This window comes from Oryctolagus cuniculus, chromosome 5, assembly GCF_964237555.1.
Source record: "Oryctolagus cuniculus chromosome 5, mOryCun1.1, whole genome shotgun sequence".
Taxonomy (NCBI): Eukaryota; Metazoa; Chordata; class Mammalia; order Lagomorpha; family Leporidae; genus Oryctolagus; species Oryctolagus cuniculus.
In genome coordinates this window covers 107766985-107788902 of record NC_091436.1, presented here as the reverse complement: position 1 = coordinate 107788902, position 21918 = coordinate 107766985, and the positions used below count along the sequence as shown (strand labels likewise).

At 36.7% G+C, this 21918-nt stretch overlaps 1 protein-coding gene across 1 annotated transcript in view; it reads right to left on the bottom strand.

Moving 5' to 3' along the window:
* Positions 1-21918, bottom strand: part of EYS (eyes shut homolog) — a 1404981-nt gene that overhangs the window by 1223527 nt on the left and 159536 nt on the right. The window contains exon 8 of the mRNA XM_070074646.1: positions 9961-10106. Within this exon, the coding sequence (XP_069930747.1) occupies positions 9961-10106 (146 nt within the window). The remainder of the gene's footprint in view (positions 1-9960; positions 10107-21918) is intronic.

The following is a 21918-nucleotide window of genomic DNA, read 5'->3' as shown; positions in this document are numbered from 1 at the left end:
AAAAGTAGAACAGAAGTTACTTTAAATGTATATTCTGGCTTTGTCACTACTCAAAGGATGATCTTCAAAAACATTCAAAACATCTAAGATCTGCGTGTCTTAAAATTTAAGATACCTTAAGTAAATATTTACAATGGCATGACTTGCTAGAAAGAAAATATAAGAAAAATAAATAGCTTTAAATATAATTTTTTTTAAAATTGAGTTTTAGGAATATTGAGGAAGAACTTTTTCCAGAGAAGGCTAAGACTAAATAAATTCCACAAAAGTCTGAAAATTGGAAGAAGCTTTCTATGCCCATGCATGAAACACAAGGTCAATCAGGATGCTAAAAGAGCATGTAGAAGAAACAAATACATGTAACTCTCTTGAAAGAAATGACCTTTCTTTGAATATGTAGTCATAAATCGTTCTCTGAGTAAACCCAAACTGTAACATGTTCTCCATAATTATAGCTTTTCTTGCTCTCCTTGACTATAAATTCAAAGAGATAAATTTTTAATCTCTCACTTTTTAGGACAGCTAAAAATGGCCATGTGAAACAGTTCTGGTCAATGAGATATAAGCAGACGTCTTTTTTTCAGTATGTTTGCAAGTTTTTCTTGATAGATGAGGTCAAATATAATTGAAAGCACTCTTCTCTTTTGCTGGCTTCAGTATAAGCATATTGACTAAAAGCATAGCAGCGATTCTGCATCCCGTGAGAATATAAACATGAATCAAAGACCAAAAAAAAAAAAAAATCTGAACTCATCCTGGTACACTATTACCTGCTAAGCCTACAATAGTGGTTTACCTACAAAATTCTTGCTCTACATGAAAATGTAAATGTAGGGGCTGGCATTGTGGTGTAGTGAGTAAAGCCATGTCATGTGACAACATGTTCCATACAGGGGCGAACTCATGTCCAGGCTGCTCCATTCCTGATCCATCTCCTTAATAATTGCCTAGAAAATGCTGCAGAGAAAGATGGCCCAAGTATTTGGGACCCGTCACCAACATGGGAGGCCAGGATGAAGCTCCAGGCTCCTGGCTTCCACTAGGCTCAACCCTGGCCATTAAAGCCATCAGGGGAGTTAATTAGTGGATCAATGATCTCTCTGTCTCTCATTGTCCCTCTCTCTTTGTAATTCTGACTTTCAAATAAATAATAAAAAAAAAAAAAACAGAAAGACTAAAGCATATTTTTGAGTAAATAATTTTTTACTGGCACATGGTCATTATGTAAATATATACAAAAAGATTAAATTTGCCACTGGTAGTATCTTAACCAATGTCATTTTAAAACAATGAACTCACCATATTTTACAATGAAAATATCTTGTAAAAACAAAAATAGCATGCCAATCTCTCAAATATTAAAGTCATTTAAAATATCAGTTATATCAAATAGTTTTTCTATGTGTTTCTCAGTCATATTGAGCTCAGTGTGTAATCTTACATTTTAACACTGTCAGCAGAAGTAACAATGGCTACAATAACATGTTGAAAGGAACTGTTTTAGAAATCTATGGTCTCAAAGAGTAATCTCAATAATTTGGAAGATAATGAGGAATCTGATGCTTACAAAGTACACTGCTTGATAGCCTAAATCTAATGTTTCTTTGTTAAAATATATAGCTAATTGTATTTTTAAAATTAATTTGAATGGGAGCTTTTGTGCATGTAACAACTGTTGCCAAAGCAACCTTCTCTAAAGCCATCAAGATTCCTCAGGAAAACATTGGATTCTTTGTTCAAGTCACTTGAACAAAGTGTCTTGCCTTCTTTCACTTATTCTCTGGAAATGCTTCTAGTTACTTAGGGCTGTTGTTTTCCAACCTTATTTCCATTTGTTTAACATTTGTTTAGCACTTTTTGCTCCTACCAGCACATAATCTCATATGACATTCACTTGACTGGATTCTCTCAAGTTAGGAACCCATATGAAACCAGCATTGTAAAACATAGAACATAAATCAAGTTGTGAGATTTTAATAAATGCTTGTATAGCATTATAATTAATGCTGGTATACCAAAATATTATAGATTTTAATTTTTTTTCACCAGAGGCTTAATCTACTATTTATAAATTCCTGGATGGATTTTACCTGTATGTTTGGATAGAATTATGTAAATCAATTAGAATAGTTAATTCTACATCATGTTTTCTGATTTAAATTTAAATTCCCAAGGGCTTTTGCTTTGGGGCATATAAATGTGTTTAATGAAATATACAAAAGCACTTACATGAAAAAAATGGCGTCTATGTAACACATATAACTGTTACCTCTATTAGATTATTCATGTCGGTACTTTTAATACCCATATGAATCTACTTCAGATAAATTCAATTTTAAAAACTATAATGTAAAAGGCAAAAGATTTATATGATCTGAAGAGAAACCAGAGAGGCAAGATGGCGGAATAGGAAGGGAGCACACTGATAGTCCGGGGAGAGACAGTTTAATAAAAGTGGAGATACTGCAGGTTCAAGGAAGAGTATGGGAGGAAACAGCAGAAGAAACTCTTCCAGAACGCGTGATTCACAGTGGACCTGCGTGGAGAGTGTGGGAGCCCACAGTTCGGGACACCAGCGGCAGACTCAACACACCAGCACTGTAATGCGAGGTGAGCCGAACCTCAATAGCCCGAGACACCGGCAGGCAAGCGGAGAGAGGAGACTAGAGGGAACGACCCCCGGGGGGGAAAGTTCACCAGGCTAACTGGAAGAGAGAGAGAGAGAGAGAAAAAGGTGACTGGCATGGACACGGGCTTCTCTCTCTCCGCTCACCTCTCAAGGGCGAGCAAGACAAAGAGCAGGCGCCATCTTGGACATACGTCATAAGCAGAGCAACCTCAGGTCTGCACTGGCCCTGAGCCTAGCAGAAAAACCTGACTCTGGGTGGGGCGAATTAACAGGAGATTAGGACCTAGTAAATTTGTGGTGCTACTGAACTGAGGCTGTGAAAAAAGAGACGGTGGGGGAGAGAACTCACAGAATTCACGTGAGTACTCTCCAGAGATGCTACAATTCCATAACTTTGGACACCCAGTGGGAGACTGAAGGAGAATTTGAGCCCACTCTGAGGGCAGAAGAGATTCCCTGTGTGGTCCTTGGGAAAGAGCTTCTGATCTCTGGCTCCTGTGGGTATATCATTTGCCTGCTAACTACCTCCAACTTCATTCAGCTGTGCGGAATTACTTCCCTTATGAATCAAAAAAAAAAAAAAGAAAGAGAGAGAGAGAGATCTACCATGCCTAACCTGGGAGTGTCACCTTTGGCACACCAAACAGAGATCTCAGGCCACACCCATCTCAAGCCTCTAAGGCTCCATCAAAAACAGACAGTCCATTTAATCTAGAGTCATATTATAACAAGAAAAAGCACCACAGTGAAGAAACCAAATATCTCCAATATGCCAAATAACAAACGCAAAAACCGAGATAATAGAAACAAGGAAGTCACCATGAAGCCCCCAAATGAAAAAGACACCCCAATTCAAGATTATGAAGATGATGAGATAGAAGAAATGCAAGAAGCAGATCTCAAAAAATTAATAAGAACATTAAGAAGTTCTCAAAAACAAATTCTTGAACTACAGAAATCCTTAATGGACAAGATAGAAAATCTCTCTCATGAAAATGAAATATTAAGGAGGAATCAAAATGAAACAAAACAACTAGTACAACAGGAAACTGTGATAGTGACGAGAAATCATAATGAAGTGAAGAATTCAATAGATCAAATGAAAAACAATAGAGAGCCTTACAAACAGAATGGGTGAAGCAGAAGAGAGAATATTGGACTTAGAAGACAGAGAACAGGAAAGGATACAGTCAGACCAAAGAAAAGAAGAGGAAATTAGAAATCTAAAACATATTGTCAGGAATCTTCAGGATACTATTAAAAAAAAACAACATTCGGGTTCTAGGAGTTCCTGAAGGCATGGAGAGGGAGAAAGGATTAGAAGGCCTTTTTAGTGAGATATTAGCAGAAAATTGCCCAGGTTTGGAGAAGGACAGAGAAATCCTAGTACAGGAAGCTCACAGAACCCCTAATAAACACGACCAAAAGAGATCCTCACCAAGACACGTTGTAATTAAACTCTCCACAGTGAAACATAAAGAAAAGATCCTAAAATGTGCAAGAGAGAAACGTCAAATTACTCTCAGAGGATCTCCAATCAGACTCACAGCTGACTTCTCATCAGAAACCCTACAAGCTAGGAGGGAATGGTGAGATACAGCTCAGGTACTAAGAGAGAACAACTGCCAGCCCAGAATACTATATCCTGCAAAGCTATCATTTGTGAATGAAGGTGAAATAAAGACTTTTCATAGCAAACATAAATTGAAAGAATTTGTTGCCACTCGTCCAGCCCTGCAAAAGATGCTTAAAGATGTGTTACACACAGAAACACAGAAACACGGTCATCAATATGAAAGAAGGTAAAGGAAGGAAACCTCACAGCAAAAGATCACAGGGAATTCAAAGCATATATTAGAACTTATCTTTGGCAAATGGCAGGGCAAAGTTACCACTTATCATTAGTCACATTGAACGTGAATGGCCTGAACTGTCCAGGTAAAAGACACCGATTGGCTGATTGGGTTAAGGAACAAAACCCATCTATTTGCTGCTTACAAGAAACGCATCTTTCCAACAAAGATCCATACAGACTGAAAGTGAAAGGCTGGAAAAAGATATACCATGCCAACAGAAATGAAAAAAGAGCGGGCGTAGCCATCTTAATATCGGACAACATAAACTTTACCACAAAAACTCTTAAGAGTGACAAAGAAGGACACTATATAATGATTAAGGGATCAATACAACAAGAATATATAACAATTATCAATGTATATGCACCTAACTACAGGGCACCGGTTTATCTAAAAGATTTGTTAACGGACTTAAAGGGAGACTTAGACCCCAATACAATAGTACTGGGGGACTTCAATACTCCACTCTCAGAAATAGACAGATAATCCGGACAGAAGATCAACAAGGATACAGTAGATTTAAACGACACTATAGCCCAAATGGATCTAACAGATATATACAGAACTTTCAATCCTACAGCTAAAGATTTTACATTCTTCTCAGCAGTACATGGAACCCTCTCTAGGATTGACCACATACTAGGCCATAAAGCAAGTCTCAGCAAATTCAAAAGAATGAGAATCATACCATGCAGCTTCTCAGACCATAAAGGAATGAAGTTGGAAATTAGCAACTCAGGAATCCCTAGAGCATACGCAAACACATGGAGATTGAACAACATGCTCCTGAATGAACAATGGGTCGTAGAAGAAATCAAAAGAGAAATCAAAAACTTTCTGGAAGTAAATGAGGATAACAGCACAACATACCAAAACTTATGGGACACAGCAAAAGCAGTGTTAAGAGGAAAGTTTATATCAATAGGTGCCTACATCAAGAAATTGGAAAGGCACCAAATAGATGAGCTTTCAATTCACCTCAAGGATCTAGAAAATCTACAGCAAACCAGACCCAAATCTAGTAGGAGAAGAGAAATAATTAAAATCAGAGAAGAAATCAACAGGATTGAATCAAGAAAAATATTATAAAAAATCAGCCAAACGAGGAGCTGGTTTTTTGAAAAAATAAAAAAAATTAACACCCCATTGGCCCAACTAACTAAAAAAAGAAGAGAAAAGACCCAAATCAATAAAATCAGAGATGAAAAAGGAAACATAACAACAGACACCACAGAAATAAAAAGAATCATCAGAAATTACTACAAAGACATGTATGCCAGCAAACAGGGAAACCTATCAGAAATGGATAGATTCCTGGACACATGCAACCTACCTAAATTGAACCAGGAAGACATAGAATACCTAAACAGACCCATAACTGAGAAAGAAATTGAAACAGTAATAAAGGCCCTCCCAACAAAGAAAAGCCCAGGACCAGATGGATTCACTGCTGAATTCTACCAGACATTTAAAGAAGAACTGACTCCAATTCTTCTCAAACTATTCAGAGCAATCGAAAAAGAGGGAGTCCTCCCAAATTCTTTCTATGAAGCCAGCATCACCTTAATTCCTAAGCCGGAAAAAGATGCAGCATTGAAAGAGAATTACAGACCAATATCCCTGATGAACATAGATGCAAAAATCCTCAATAAAATTCTCGCCAATAGAATGCAACAACACATCAGAAAGATCATCCACCCAGACCAAGTGGGATTTATCCCTGGTATGCAGGGATGGTTCAATGTGCACAAAACAATCAATGTGATACACCACATTACCAGACTGCAGAAGGAAAACCATATGATTATCTCAATAGATGCCGAGAAAGCAATTGATAAAATACAACACCCGTTCATGATGAAAACTCTAAGCAAACTGGGTTTGGAAGGAACATTCCTCAATACAATCAAAGCGATCTATGAAAAACCCACAGCCAGCATCCAACTGAATGGGGAAAAGTTGGAAGCATTTCCACTGAGATCTGGTACCAGACAGGGATACCCACTCTCACCACTGCTATTCAATATAGTTCTGGAAGTTTTAGCCAGAGCTATTAGTCAAAGAAAAAGAAATTAAAGGGATACAAATTGGGAAGGAAGAACTCAAAGTATCCCTCTTTGCAGATGATATGATTCTTTATTTAGGGGACCCAAAGAACTCTACTAAGAGACTATTGGAACTCATAGAAGATTTTGGCAAAGTAGCAGGGTATAAAATCAATGCACAAAAATCAACAATGCCATGGCTGGGGAAGAACTTCTAAGATCAATCCCATTCACAATAGCTACAAAACAATCAAATACCTTGGAATAAACTTAACCAACGACGTTAAAGATCTCTAAGATGAAAATTGCAAAACCTTAAAGAAAGAAATAGAAGAGGATACCAAGAAATGGAAAAATCTTCCATGCTCATGGATCGGAAGAATCAATATCATCAAAATGTCCATTCTCCCAAAAGCAATTAATACATTCAATACAATACTATTCAAGATACCGAAGACCTTTTCTCAGATCTGGAAAAAATGGTGCTGAAATTCATGTGGAGACACAGGAGACCTCAAATAGCTAAAGCAAACTTGTACAACAAAAACAAAGCCGGAGCCATCACAATACCAGATTTCAGGACATACTACAGGGCAGTTCTAATCAAAACAGCATGGTACTGGTACAGAAACAGATGGATAGACCAATGGAGCAGAATAGAAACACCAGAAATCAACCCAAACATCTACAGCCAACTTATATTTGATCAAGGATCCAAAACCAAGCCCTGGAGTAAGGACAGTCTATTCAATAAATGGTGCTGGGAAAACTGGATTTCCATGTGCAGAAGCATGAAGCAAAACCCCTACCTTACACCTTACACAAAAATCCACTCAATATGGATTAAAGACCTAAATCTACGACCTGACACCATCAAGTTATTAGAGAACATTGGAGAAACCCTTCAAGATATTGGCACAGGCAAAGAATTTCTGGGAAAGCCCTGGGAGGCACAGGCAGTCAAAGCCAAAATCAACTATTGGGATTGCATCAAATTGAGAAGTTTCTGTACTGCAAAAGAAACAGTCAGGAGAGTGAAGAGACAACTGACAGAATGGGAAAAAATATTTGCAAACTATGCAACAGATAAAGGGTTAATAACCAGAATCTACAAAGAAATCAAGAAACTCCACAATATCAAAACCAACAACCCACTTAAGAGATGGGCCAAGGACCTCAATAGACATTTTTCAAAAGAGGAAATCCAAATGGCCAACAGAAACATGAAAAAATGTTCAAGGTCACTAGCAATCAGGGAAATGCAAATCAAAACCAAGATGAGGTTCCACCTCACCCCGGTTAGAATGGCTCACATACAGAAATATACCAACAATAGATGCTGCAGAGGATGTGGGGAAAAAGGGACACTAACCCACTGTTGGTGGGAATGCAAACTGTACAAGTCACTATGGAAGTCAGTCTGGAGATTCCTCAGAAACCTAAATATAACCCTACCATTCGACCCAGCCATCCCACTCCTTGGAATTTACCCAAAGGGATTTAAATTGGCAAACAAAAAAGCGGTCTGCACCCTAATGTTTATTGCAGCTCAATTCACAATAGCCAAGACCTGGAACCAACCTAAATGCCCATCAACGGTAGACTGGATAAAGAAATTATGGGATATGTACTCTTTAGAATACTATACCACAGTAAGAAACAACGAAATCCAGTCATTTGCAAAAAAATGGAGGAATCTGGAACACATCATGCTGAGTGAAATAAGCCAGTCCCAAAGGGACAAATACCATATGTTCTCCCTGATTGGTGACAACTGACTGAACACCAAAAAGGAAACCTGTTGAGGTGAAATGGACACTATGAGAAATGGTGACTTGATCAGCATAGCCCGACTGTTAATGAACAACTTAATACATTATCCATCTTAGTAGTTTTTTTTTTTTTGTCTGTTCTCCTTAATATGACTGGTTTAATTCTGTAATTAATACACAGTTATTCTTAAGTGTTGAAAATTAACTGAAATGTGATCCCTGTTAAACATAAGAGTGGGAATAAGAGAGGGAAGAGATGTACAATTTGGGACATGCTCAAGCTGACTTGCCCCAAATGGTAGAGTTAGAAACGTACCAGTGGACTCCAATTTAATCCCATCAAGGTGGCATGTACCAATGCCATCTCACTAGTCCAAGTGATCAATTTCAGTTCACAATTGATCATAATGAAAGTTATAGGAGTCAAAGGGAGCACATAAACAAGTCTAGTACCTGGTAATACTAACAGATAGAATAAATAAAGGGGAGAGTGATCCAACATGGGAAGCGAGATACTCAGCAGACTCATAGAATGGCGGATGTCCTAAATAGCACTCTGGCCTCAGAATCAGCCCTAAAGGCATTCCAATCTGGTGGAAAAGCCCATGAGAGTATTTCAGGCATGGAAAGCCAAGACACTCTGGCAAAAAAAAAAAAAAAAAAAAAAAAAAAAAAACAACAACAAAAAAAAACCACCCTAAATGAACGATCTCTGTGAATGAGATCCCAGTGGAAAGAACAGGTCTTCAAAGAAGGAGGTACCTTTCTCTGAAGGGAGGAGAAGAGAACTTCCACTTTGACTATGACCTTGTCTAAACAAGATAAGAGTCGGTGAACTCGAAAGGCTTCCATAGCCTTGGAAACTCATGACTGGTTCATAGGGAGATTACTGATGCCATAAACAGGAGTGTCAATTTGTAAAGTCAACAACAGGAGTCACTGTGCACTTACTCCTCATGTAGGATCTCTGTCCTTAATGTGCTGTACATTGAGACTTAATGCTATAATGAGTACTCAAACAGTATATTTCACTTTGTGTTTCTATGGGGGTGCAAACTGTTGAAATCTTTACTTAATGTATACTAAACTGATCTTCTGTTAAAAAAAAAAAAGAAGAAATTAGCAATTCCCAACTTGACTCTCACTGGGATTAAACATGACAATAGGTCTGACCTGATTTCATCATCATTTAAAAAATCATCTATTATTTTTCACTTTATGTTTCTGTGTGGGAGCAAACTGTTGAAATCTTTACTTAATGTATGCTAAACTGATCTTCTGTATATAAAGAGAATCGAAAATGAATCCTCATGTTAATGGAAGGGGAGAGGGAGTGGGAGAGGGGTGGGTTGCGGGTGGGAGGGACTTTATGGGGGGGGAAGCCATTGTAATCCATAAGCCATACTTTGGAAATTTATATTCATTAAATAAAAGTTAAAAAAAACTATAATGTAAATTGATGTTCAAATACAATTAGTTTTAAAAATGTAGATTAAAATAGCATAGTTTACTGTTAATTTCTTCTACAAGAGACTGTGTATTTTACTTTCCTATCCTGTTAATATGTGAAAACTGATTTCAGGGTTTAGAGTGAAAATATAAGGCTGGCATTTATATACACAGACATGTCAGCACAGACGGCAGAGTTATGAGTTTACCTGTGTAACCAGGGCCACAGATGCAACTGTCCTCACCACTCGTGCTGACACAGTTTTCTGCTTCTGCACAAGATGAGGTTTTGCATTCGTTTCCAGTCAGTTCACAGAAGGAACCATGATACCCAGGTTGACAATTACATAAAAAGCTGCAGAAAAGTAGGACAATCAATGTGAAATCAGCATCTTAACAACAGAAAAAAAAATTTATATAAAATTCATATATATGAAATTTAAGACTTTTGACTTATTTTAAATAATTATTGATAGATCTACATATTTTTTGCTTTGAAAAAAATACAAGTACCCATTCAAAATATTTTTTTCAGTGCAAATGTTTCTTACATAGAAAATTTTAAAAGGAATGTACTTGAGTAAATAGTTATTACAAACATGAAAAATATAATTGAAGGGCTGGCACCGTGGTGCCCTAGGTTAATAATCTGCCTTCGGAGTATCCTATATGGGCGCCGGCTCTAGTCCCAGGTGCTCCTCTTCCAATCAAGCTCTCTGCTATTGTCTGGGAAAACAGTAGAAGATGGCCCAACTGCTTGGGTCTTGCACCCACATGGGAGACCAGGAAAAGCTCCTTGCTCCTGGCTCCAGATCAGCACAGCTTTGGCTGTTGTGGCCATTTGGTGGGGGGTTAACCAAGGAAAGGAAGACCTCTCTCTCTCTGTCTCTTCCTCTCACTGTCTGTATCTCTACCTCTCAAATAAATAAATAAAATCTTTAAAAAAAGGAAAATATAATTGAGCTTAATCTGGCAAATGCGTTCTTTTACAACTGTACCAGTGTAAATCTTCAATTTAAAGACTATGTAAAAAACTAATGATCCCTTTCAATTTCTGTTTGCTATGAAAAGTCTTTATTTCACCTTCATTCACAAATGATAGCTTTGCAGGATATAATATTCTGGGCTGGCAGTTTTTCTCTCTTAGTACCTGGGCTATATCTTGCCATTCCCTCCTAGCTTGTAGAGTTTCTGATGAGAAGTCAGCTGTGAGTCTGATTGGAGATCCTCTGAAAGTTATCTGACGTTTCTCTCTTGTACATTTTAGGATCTTTTCTTTATGTTTCACTGTGGAGAGTTTAATTACAATGTGTCTTGGTGAGGATCTCTTTTGGTTGTGTTAATTAGGGGTTCTGTGAGCTTCCTGTACTAGGATTTCTCTGTCCTTCTCCAAACCTGGGCAATTTTCTGCTAATATCTCACTAAAAAGGCCTTCTAATCCTTTCTCCCTCTCCATGCCTTCAGGAACTCCTAGAACCCGAATGTTGTTTTTTTTTAATAGTATCCTGAAGATTCCTGACAATATGTTTTAGATTTCTAATTTCCTCTTCTTTTCTTTGGTCTGACTGTATCCTTTCCTGTTCTCTGTCTTCTAAGTCCAATATTCTCTCTTCTGCTTCACCCATTCTGTTTGTAAGGCTCTCTATTGTGTTTTTCATTTGATCTATTGAATTCTTCACTTCAGTCACTATCACAGTTTCCTGTTGTACTAGTTGTTTCATTTCATTTGATTCCTCCTTAATATTTCATTTTCATGAGAGAGATTTTCTATCTTGTCCATTAAGGATTTCTGTAGTTCAAGAATTTGTTTTTGAGAACTTCTTAATGTTCTTATTAATTTTTTGAGATCTGCTTCTTGCATTTCTTCTATCTCATCATCTTCATAATCTTGAATTGGGGTGTCTTTTTCATTTGAGGGCGTCATGGTGACTTCCTTGTTTTTATTACCTCGGTTTTTGCATTTGTTATTTGGCATATTGGAGATATTTGGTTTCTTCACTGTGGTGCTTTTTCTTGTTATACTATGACTCTAGATTAAGCGGACTATCTGTTTTTGATGGAGCCTTAGGGCTTGAGAAGGGTGTGGCCTGAGAGCTCTGTTTGGTGTGCCAAAGGTGACACTCCCAGGTTAGGCGTGGTAAATCTCTCTCTCTCTCTCTCTCTCTTTTTTTTTTTTTTGATTCAAAAGGGAAGTAATTCCGCACAGCTGATCGAAGTTGGAGGTAGTTAGCAGGCAAATGATATACCCACAGGAGCCAGAGATCGGAAGCTCTTTCCCAAGGACCACACAGGGAATCTGTTCTGCATACATTCCTGTGGACTTAGTTCTAAGGGTTTAAAAACTTGTCATTGGTCTCCAAATCCCATTAAGCTGGGTGGTAAAAATGCGGTCTTATGTGTTAAAGTGATCATATTAAGTGTTAAAGTGAACATATAGATAGGATCAAGTGTCTGGGAATAATAATAGATATAATTAAAAAGGAGAGAATGTTCCAACATGAGAAGCAGTCCACACATCAGACTCACAGACTGACAATCTCTTTAAATAACACTCTGACATCAGAATCAGTCTGTAAGGCTTCCTGGTCTGGCTGAAAAGCCTGTGAGAGCATTTCAGGCATGGAAAGCCAAGACACTGTGGCAAAAAATGTTCTGCATGAAGAATCTCCAGCAGAAAGAAGTGGCCATCAAAGAAGGATGTACTTTTCTCTAAAGGGAGGAGAGGACTTCCACTTTGCTTATGAACTTCTCTAAATACAGATGGAGTCTGTGGATTCAAAGTCTTCCATAGCCTAGCCAGCTCATGTCAAGAGCCTCAGGTGTTCACTGACACCATACATAAGTGCGTGAATTATTAAATTAACAACAGGAGTCACTGTGCACTAAATTTCCATGTAGGACCTCTGTCCTCAGTGAGTTGTATTATGACAGTTAACTGTAAAACTGGTTTTCAGTTTTGTGTGTGTGTGTGAGTAAATTGTTAAAACCTTTACTTAGTATAGAGTTGGTCTTCTGTGTGCAAAGTTAATTGAAAAAGAATATTAATGGAGAATGGGACTGGGAAGGGGAACGAGAGGAAAAGGTGGGGTGGGAGTGTGGGTGGGAGCACAGGTATGGTGGAAAGAATAACTGTATTCCTAAAATTGTACTTATGAAATTTGTATTCCTTAAAAAATAAATTTTAAAAAAATCTCTATTTGACGATTTAAAAAAGTTCCTTTTAATAGAAACAATCTCATTTTTCGCTTAACCGTAATGCCAGCTATTGGCAGAATCAATGGTTAAATATCAAGTTTAAAAAGTCATAGACTTCATAGGCAATATCAAGTAAGCATTAACAGGAAGTAACTCTCAGCATTCATTTGAACACCCCTTGAGTTTCAACTGTCCCCACTTTATCTCATATATTAACTTCTGCTAGTTTTAATTTTTATCAGAATTTATGATGAAATCAATATGAAGAAAGCAACAATTTTAATTATCCAAACTCACTTACTACATTTGTTAAAAACAATAATTAAAATGTGCAATAATTTCCAAAAATTGAATTTGATAGCAAGAATACACTAGGAAAAACAGTTCTATACAATTTTTTTTCTTTTTTAGAATTCTAGATACAAAAAATTTTACCAAGATTTCTTGCAACAATTTTAAACCAGATTTTAATTCCAATTTTCTGAAAGAACTCCTAATTTATCTCAGTTATCATTTTCTACCCACCAGAAATCTAACATCCTTGTATTGTTTTACTTTTACTCATTCGGAATATATTAATATATTGAGTGAGGACACCAGTCTTACACACAGATCCAAGTATAGATAAAGTTTTGCCTTCCTTTTCATATTTCAGAGACATATTAGAATATGGATGTGTAAACATTTTAGTAAGTACATGCCAATAGAATCAGGTATACTTATTGGAAGAGAAGGTGACAGAAAATGTTTACTGGTTTGTTGTATAGAAAGAGTAGGGAAGCTTTGTGTCAATTGGACAAAAATTTTTAAAATTTCACATGTAACACCATGATGGTATAAAAGATAATTGTATTTCTCCCAAACTCTTCATGTTGCTAGGGTATTGACTTTAATCACTTATTTAGTGTACCACTAATTGTATTATCTTTAGTCTCTGTTCCATTGATCCAAATGTCTACTCTTGTTTTAATAGCAGGCTATTTTGATTACAACTGCCCTGTAATATGTCCTGGAATGTTGTATTGTGATGACTCCAGCTTTATTTTTATTGTTTAGCATTGCTTCAGCTATTTGGCGTGTCTTGTTATTCTATATGAATTTTAGGGTCAATTTTTCCAGACCTGAGTAGAACATCTTTGGAATTATGACTGTGGTAACACTGAAATGTAAATTGTTTTAGGTAGTATGGACTTTTTTAAAAAATTTTTTTATCTGAGTCTGAGTCACAGAGAGAGAGAGAGAGAAGGAGAGGCAGAGAGAGCTTCCTCTGGGTTCCCCACAAGGGTGCAGGGGCCCAAGGACTTGGATCATCTTCTACTGCTTTCCCAGGCCACAGCAGAAAGTTGGATCAGAAGTGGAGCAGCCGGGTCTTGAACTGGCGCCCATATGGGATGCCGATACTTCAGGCCAGGGTGTTAACCCACTGCACCACAGTGCTGGCTCCATTATGCACATTTTGTTGAGATTAATTTTTCCAATCTATGAACATGAAAAATTTTTTCATAGTTTATATCTTCTTCTATTTGGAATCCATGATAATAGATATTTACATTATATATATTAAACATATATACACACCTGTGTTTTTATTAACTATGTATATATAAATATGTTGGTTCATATTTATTCAAAATTTCTGTGTACATGTGCATCTTTTAAAAATACACATATGAATACAAATATTCTAATTCTAATTTAACAGGATCTATTGCCATCTGGATCATTTCTATATTTCAAAATTTTTTTCAACACTGAGAAATTTGATTTTCAGTATCTTAAACATATAAATGGACTTCAAAATATTTGTTGAAAATGCCTATGGCACTAGTGCTGTGGCATTGTGGGTAAAGCTGCCGACTGCAATGCCAGCATCCTATTTAGGCACCAGTTTGAGATCTGGCTGCTCCACTTGTGATCCAGCTCTCTGCTATGGCCTAGGAAAGCAGAAAGAAGATGGCCCAAGTGCTTGGGCCCTTGAACCTGCATGGGAGACCTGCAGGAAGCTCCTGGCTCCTGGCTCCTGGCTCCTGGAGCTTTGGGTCGGCCCAGCTCCAGCCATTGCAGCCATTTGGGGAGTGAACTAGTGGATAGAGGAACCCTCCCTCCCTACCTCTCTCTCTCTCCCTCTCTCTTTTTCCCTCTCTCTCTCATCCTTTCCCTCTCTCTCTCTCACTCCCTCTGCCTCTCTGTAAATCTGCCTTTCAAAAAAATAACTAAATAAATCCTTAAAAAAAAAGATGCGGGACCAGTGTCGTGGCTCACTTGATTAATTCTCCACCTGTGGTGCTGGCATCCCATATGGGCACCGGGTTCTAGTCCCAGTTGCTCCACTTCCAGTCCAGCTCTGTTGTGGCCCTGGAAGGCAGTGGAGGATGGCCCAGGTGCTTGGGCCCCTGCACCCACATGGGAGACCAGGAAGTAGCACCTGGCTCCTGGCTTCAGATCAGCGCAGTGCCGGCCATAGCGGCAATTTGGGGGGTGAACCAATGGAAGGAAGACCTTTCTCTCTGTCTCTCTCTCTCTCACTGTCTAACTCTGCCTGTCAAATAAAAAAAAATTGGCCTATTATAAAGCAAGCATGTATAATTCTCTTCATTTGCATCAAATATTGTTTAATATTCTTTTCCATTTCCTTTTTGAAGTACCCTTGCACATACTTAGTTGTTCCATTAAATAGTCTGAATTTTTTATGGATTATTGTCTTATTGTGCTACGTCTGTAGATTTGTTTAGTTTTAATTACTATTTGTTTATATATGGTTATCTTTGAGATGTAAGAGCAGATTCAGATTCTACTATCTACCCAGAATTCTCCTTTATTCCTTCTGAGTTTTAGTCTTCATATGTCTTGCAAATTGCAGTGTTTATTCTTTTTTGCATACATACCTTTTCATCAAATTTGTTTACACCAACTTAAAATGGGGATTCTCAGAATGTTCTACATTTTCTTTTTGTTCTTTTTCAGTGTAGAACATTTATCATGCAAACTGTTTCAAGAATTCAAATTCTTACCTTACCCTTCTGTTTTTACAGATGATCTCACAGCATATAAACCCACACACATTTTGTAATTCCAGAAGTCTATTTTTCTAAAGCCTTAATTTTACTGATAACTATGCAAGCATTGATGTTAATCTTTTTTTCTAAGAACACATCACTTCTACTTCATACTCTGTCTCATTGTTTGTATTAATCAAATCTATTATTAATTCCTGGAATTTGATGTTGAAAGTTTTCTACATTATCAAAATATGCTTTATTTGTAGATAAAATTAATTCCAATCATAATTAGATAAGCCATAGATGTCTGTTCAAACGGCATGCAAAAGATCTGTGTTTTGTTAATAACAATTCCAGGAAGTCCCGAGATTCTATGGTCAACTTAGCAGTTTTCTGAATGGCATGTAATATTTTGCAGATTAGAACAATAATAAAAACATAACAGACCCACTACTGGCAGCAGTACTGGTAAAACAGTTTACAGGGGCTGGTGCTATGGCGTAGCAGGTAAAGCCGTTGCCTGCAGTGCTAGCATCCTATGTGGGCGCCAGTTCAAATCTCAGCTGCTCCACTTCCCATCCCGCTCTCTGCTATGGCCTGGGAAAGCAGTAGAAGATGGTTGAAATCCTTGGGCCCATGCACCCTCATGGGAGACTAGGGGAAAGCTCCTGGCTCCTTGCTTCGGATCAGCTCAGCTCTGGCCACTGTGATCCTTTGAGGAGTAAAATAGCAGATGGAAGATTCTCTCTCTCTCTCTCTCTCTCTCTCTCTAATTTTGCATTTCAAATAAATAAATAAATCTTTTTAAAAATGTAAAGAAAATATGTTCTACAGAACAAAGCATCTATGTTAATACCTGTCTACTATTTCCCAGAACAATTAAATATATTTCTCACTACCTCCTTCCCTTTTCTTTGTTTTCTTTCTACTTCCTGTCTCAAAGAACAGTGGAGGAAGAATGCTCAACACCAACATTTTTATTTTTCTGCTCCTATACTCTGGTTTCTCTTCAGATCATATAAACCTTATTTTTCTGCTCCTTCAGAAACGTTCAAAGCATGAAATTACCTAGGGTAATTTCAAGTCTCTCCTTCTATTGGCCTCTCCCTAAAGTGTACATTCCATCAAGTTTCAGAATGATTTGCCTGTCATTAGTACTCACTGAGAGACCCTTTATGCTAATGACATCTACTGAGATTGAGGGAAAAAGTAAAAGTGAACCTTGATTTTTATCATTGTCTTAACTGTCCAATTTACAGTAATTATTGCATTTTCATTAAAAGTCCCTAAATCATATCTTCCTTTTAATGAAACTCTGTATCCACAGCTTTTAATGCATACAGATGCATTTATAAAAATATCCTGCATCCCCAAAGACAACTGGTTCTATGAAATATGTAGTATGTTTCAGATGAAATGAAAATTTCTAATTAAATTTAAAGTTTGTACGTCAAAAAATACCATGTAAACTTAAAAATGACTAGGTATAGGGCATTTTTATTATTCTTGCTATTTTGATGATGACTTGAAATTTTCTAGCCAGACTTTTAAGACCCATTGTGTCATTTCTGATAAATTCAACAAATTGAAATAGAAATAAGGAAGAGTAATTATAATTTGCATAATATCATATTGGTAAAGTGAAAAACAATAGAATAATATAAGATAATATCAAGAATTTAAAGCCCTAAAAGTAGCTAATGCATATATTTTATTTATATTGTTCTTTTATTAAAAAAGATTTATTTTATTTATTTGAAAGGCACAGTTACAGACAGAGAGAAAAACAGAGAGAGAAAAAGAAACAGAAATCTGCCACTGCTTGTTCACTCCAAAAATGGGCACACAGACAGGGTTAGGCCAGACCAAAGCCAGGAGATAGGAGCTTCTTCTGGGTGTCTCATGTCGGTGCAGGGTGCAAGCACTTAGGTTATCTTCAGCTACTTTCCCAGGTCATTAGGAGGGAGCTGGACTAGATAGGATTCCATCACTGCAGGCTGCAGCTCTATTCACTATGCCACAACTAAGACCCCTTACATTGTTCTTTTATCATATTCCAAGTGTGAGAATAATTAATCAGTAAAAGATTTGCATCTGTAAATTTGAGTTATTTTAAAATATAATTACTACACAGATTAAATAATACTATAAGATCCAAGACAATGTACGGGCTCTTAAACATATACTTATTATTTGAAAGGCAGAGTTACGAAGAGATCAGAAGAGAGAGAGGAGAGGGAGGAGAGAGAGAGAGAGAGAGAGAGAGAGAGAGAGAGAGAGAGAGAGAAAATGTGCTTACATCTTCTCCTTCACTTCCAAATGGCCATAGCGACTGGCCAGGGCTGAGCCAGGCTGCAGCCAGGAGACTGCACCTCCATCCACATCTCCCCCCTGGGTGGGAAGTGTTGGGCCGTTTCCCAATAATCAGGAGTGGAGCAGCCAGGATTCAAAGCATCTTAACCTGCTGTGTCACAATGCTGGCCGCCAAAAACAGGTTTTTATGAGTTTTGATTTAAAAATGCATTTGCTATAATGTCTGAGCTATAATTATATTCTTTTCAGTGGGTAATTTTACAAATGCTATAGTCAAAAATAGCATTTCATGGTAAAATTATGATAGCTTTTAAACATATGTCAATTCATATTTTGATAAAATTTATTATATATGTTAAAGGATTTTAGACATTATCCTTATGATATGATAACACAAATTTTGAACCAAAATTATATATAATTAAAGATATTTCTGAGAACATGAACCATCTTTAACTTGAAAAGTGGATAGGGATGTTTAGATTAAATTTTATGAAGAAAATTAAATAAATTCTTCAGATAAAACTTTATATATCTACCTAGCTATAAAATATGTTGTAGATGTAATCTCTTAAATAATTATATTTTAAAGATTTATTTATTTATTTAAATTACAGAGAGGCAGAGAGAGAGAGAGAGGTCTTCCATTTCCTGGTTCACTACCCTGATGGCCACAACAGCTGGAGCTGCGCCAATCCAAAGCCAGGAGCCAGGAGCCAGGAGCTTCTTCCCAGTCTCCTACTCAAGTACAGGGGCTCAAGGACTCAGACCATCTTCTTATGCTTCCCCAGGCCATAACAGAGAGCTGGACTGCAAATGGAGCAGCCAGGACTCGAACCAGCGATCACATGGAATGCTGGCACTGCAGACAGTGGCTTCACCCACTATGCCACAGCACATACTTTTGCAGATAGCAAAATTTATCAAATATAATATTCACCTAATAGAGATTTGATTATGCTATGATATGCAGTTTATTTGTTTCAGTTTATCTATCATATGTCTTTCAGGTATTGTAATTTAAGATGTTAATCATATGACCTTCAAGCAACAAGTAAAGAAACATATGTATTGGTTCTGGAAAAATAATTTAATGTGTTTTTATGCATACATTATAATTGATGAGTACAGGTGTGGATTTAATCTGAAACAACGTGTTATAGTAAATTCTCTCCTGAGTGCAACAGTGGAACATTTGCATGATGACTGGTTTCTAGGCAAATAATTTATATAAGTATGTATAGTCATTTTGCTTTTTGTTGTTAAGCAGCCATTTTCAACGTTGTAACAAAAAAATCTACTAATCTCATGAACATCACACATTATGCTTTTTTGAAAATACACTTCTTGATAATACTTTGACTATGAAAATCATATTAGTTAGGTATTTACAAAACTTTTTCCACATCTTTTCTTTGAATGGGTTAGTCACTGTTATTACTGTTGTTCTGGTGACCTCTCTAGTGATGAAGTTTCAGTAGACGGATATTGTTGTCAGTAACATAAAGGAGCTCATAACTGACTTACACAAACAGTAGTATTGAATAACATATATTAGTAAATGTCTGCAAATGACAGTTTCAATGTCTAGCCTTACAGTGGCTTTGTAGATGAGTAGAGGCTACCATTCATGTGCTGTCATTTGTCTGCAAACTCATCATTGAAAGATGTCATTAAGATTCTTTGTTGGGGCTGGCGCTGTGGAGTAGCAGGTAGAACCATGGCCTGCAGTACAGGCAACCCATATGGGTGCCAGTTCTAGTCCTGGCTGCTCCACTTCCTATCCAACTCTCTGCTATGGTCTGGGAAAGCAGTAGAAGATGGTTCAAGTCCTTGGGCCCCTGCACTTGCGTGGGAGATTCATTGTTAACAGTCTCAATTTCAATAATCATATGAGAAGAGCAAACATTAAAACATGAATTAAAGCAAGACACATATTACATAATAATTACTTTTTATTATTATTTTTGTGTCTTTATTTATACTAAATTGAGCACTGTTGTTCTTAACTAGTTCTGTAATGCCTGTCATTTATAGGTAGGAGAGGACAATGCTTGATGTTGTAGAGGAATTGTGTTTCTTGATAAGAAACAAAATAATGAGATTCAAAAAAAAGGATTAAATCTGTATGTTATGCTTGATTATCAGACTCAAAAAGAGCAAAGAAGCACAGAAATCAGTGAAACATAATAAAGATGATGAAACTGATTCACGGATATCCACAGTGATTGCCGATTGATGATGGTTTTCCATGGCAGTGGCTAATTGACAAAGGGTTTCTAGAAATTGAATATACCATTGAAATGTATATGTATGCAGGAAATAAATGTAATTCATTTTTATCTTTACTGTATTCATAACTCTCTGGCTTAATCTATTCATGTAACAGACTTAGTGTCTCAACTGAATGTTGGAGCATGTCCCTTTGAAGACGGTTTCTTCACATAGTCACAGAATTCCCGGTATCTTTCTGAACTTTTACCTATAGAGATCTGAGGATATTTACCAGTATGATTGCCCACTGGTGAAAAAGGAACTTCAGATCTTTTCGGAGCTATTGAATACTTTTTCTAAATTTAGGCTCATCTCTCAAATACCACTGCTTCACTAGTAGGAGTACAAAATTATTTTTGAGGTTATTTCACATAGGACAACAGATCCATCCTCCAACCACCACTACATATTACAAAATGTAGTGATATAATTAGTAATAGAAATAATTTCCAATTTTGAATAACAGCTATTATAAAGAAAAGAAAAATCGATAGATCTCATAATGTCCCTTCAGCTATGTCAAAATTTTAAGTTGAAAAGTAATTTAGTGACCCAATGGGACTTGAAATTCTTAGGATATAAATTCCAAATATTTATGTGAAAAATAGATAAGCCATAGAAATGGATAGAAATGTCAGAAGATTACTAGAAATTTAACCAAGGTTTAACATTATTTTTAACAATGCTAGATGTTGAATCTCCCTTAGACAAATAAACAAAGTCTTCAGTATCTGAGTCCAACATGATCTAGGCAATCAGTTCTTTAGTAACCTATTCAGTGAATGTCCAGTTGAATTTACCCAACTGCTTTTTAGAAAATGTATTAAAAGAACTGAGTAGATAACAATTCTTCTCAACAATTCTTCTCAAACTGATCTAAACATCTGTTTTATTCCAATAAAAATTCTGTAAGATCTTAGTTTGCTTGATTTTATGGATTATATATGTATGTAGAATAAAAGGTTACTGTGACAGAATAAATCACCAAAAATACCTAAAACTTCTAGAAAAATATTAAATAAATGAGTGTCTTGCCATACTACTATTGAGATATTTGATAGCTACATAATTTCAATTTGTGATACCAGTATGTAGATGTCTGAATTTACTACAACAATGGAACAGAGGAAAGAAATAGGCATAGAAAAATTTGCAAACTTAATATTCAACTAAAATCAATGAGAAAAAGATGTACTGAGGAAATTCCAAGATGGTGGAATAGGGAATGGCATACTGCTCTAAGCCAGGGACAAATAGTTAAAAATAAACAAAAACAACTGTAGGAAATGCATTCTCAGGGGGAGAATTACAGAGAATAATGTGGTGGAAATTCCCTGGAAGGAAAAGGAAAGGCATGGACCTGTATGGAAGGTGCAGACACACAGC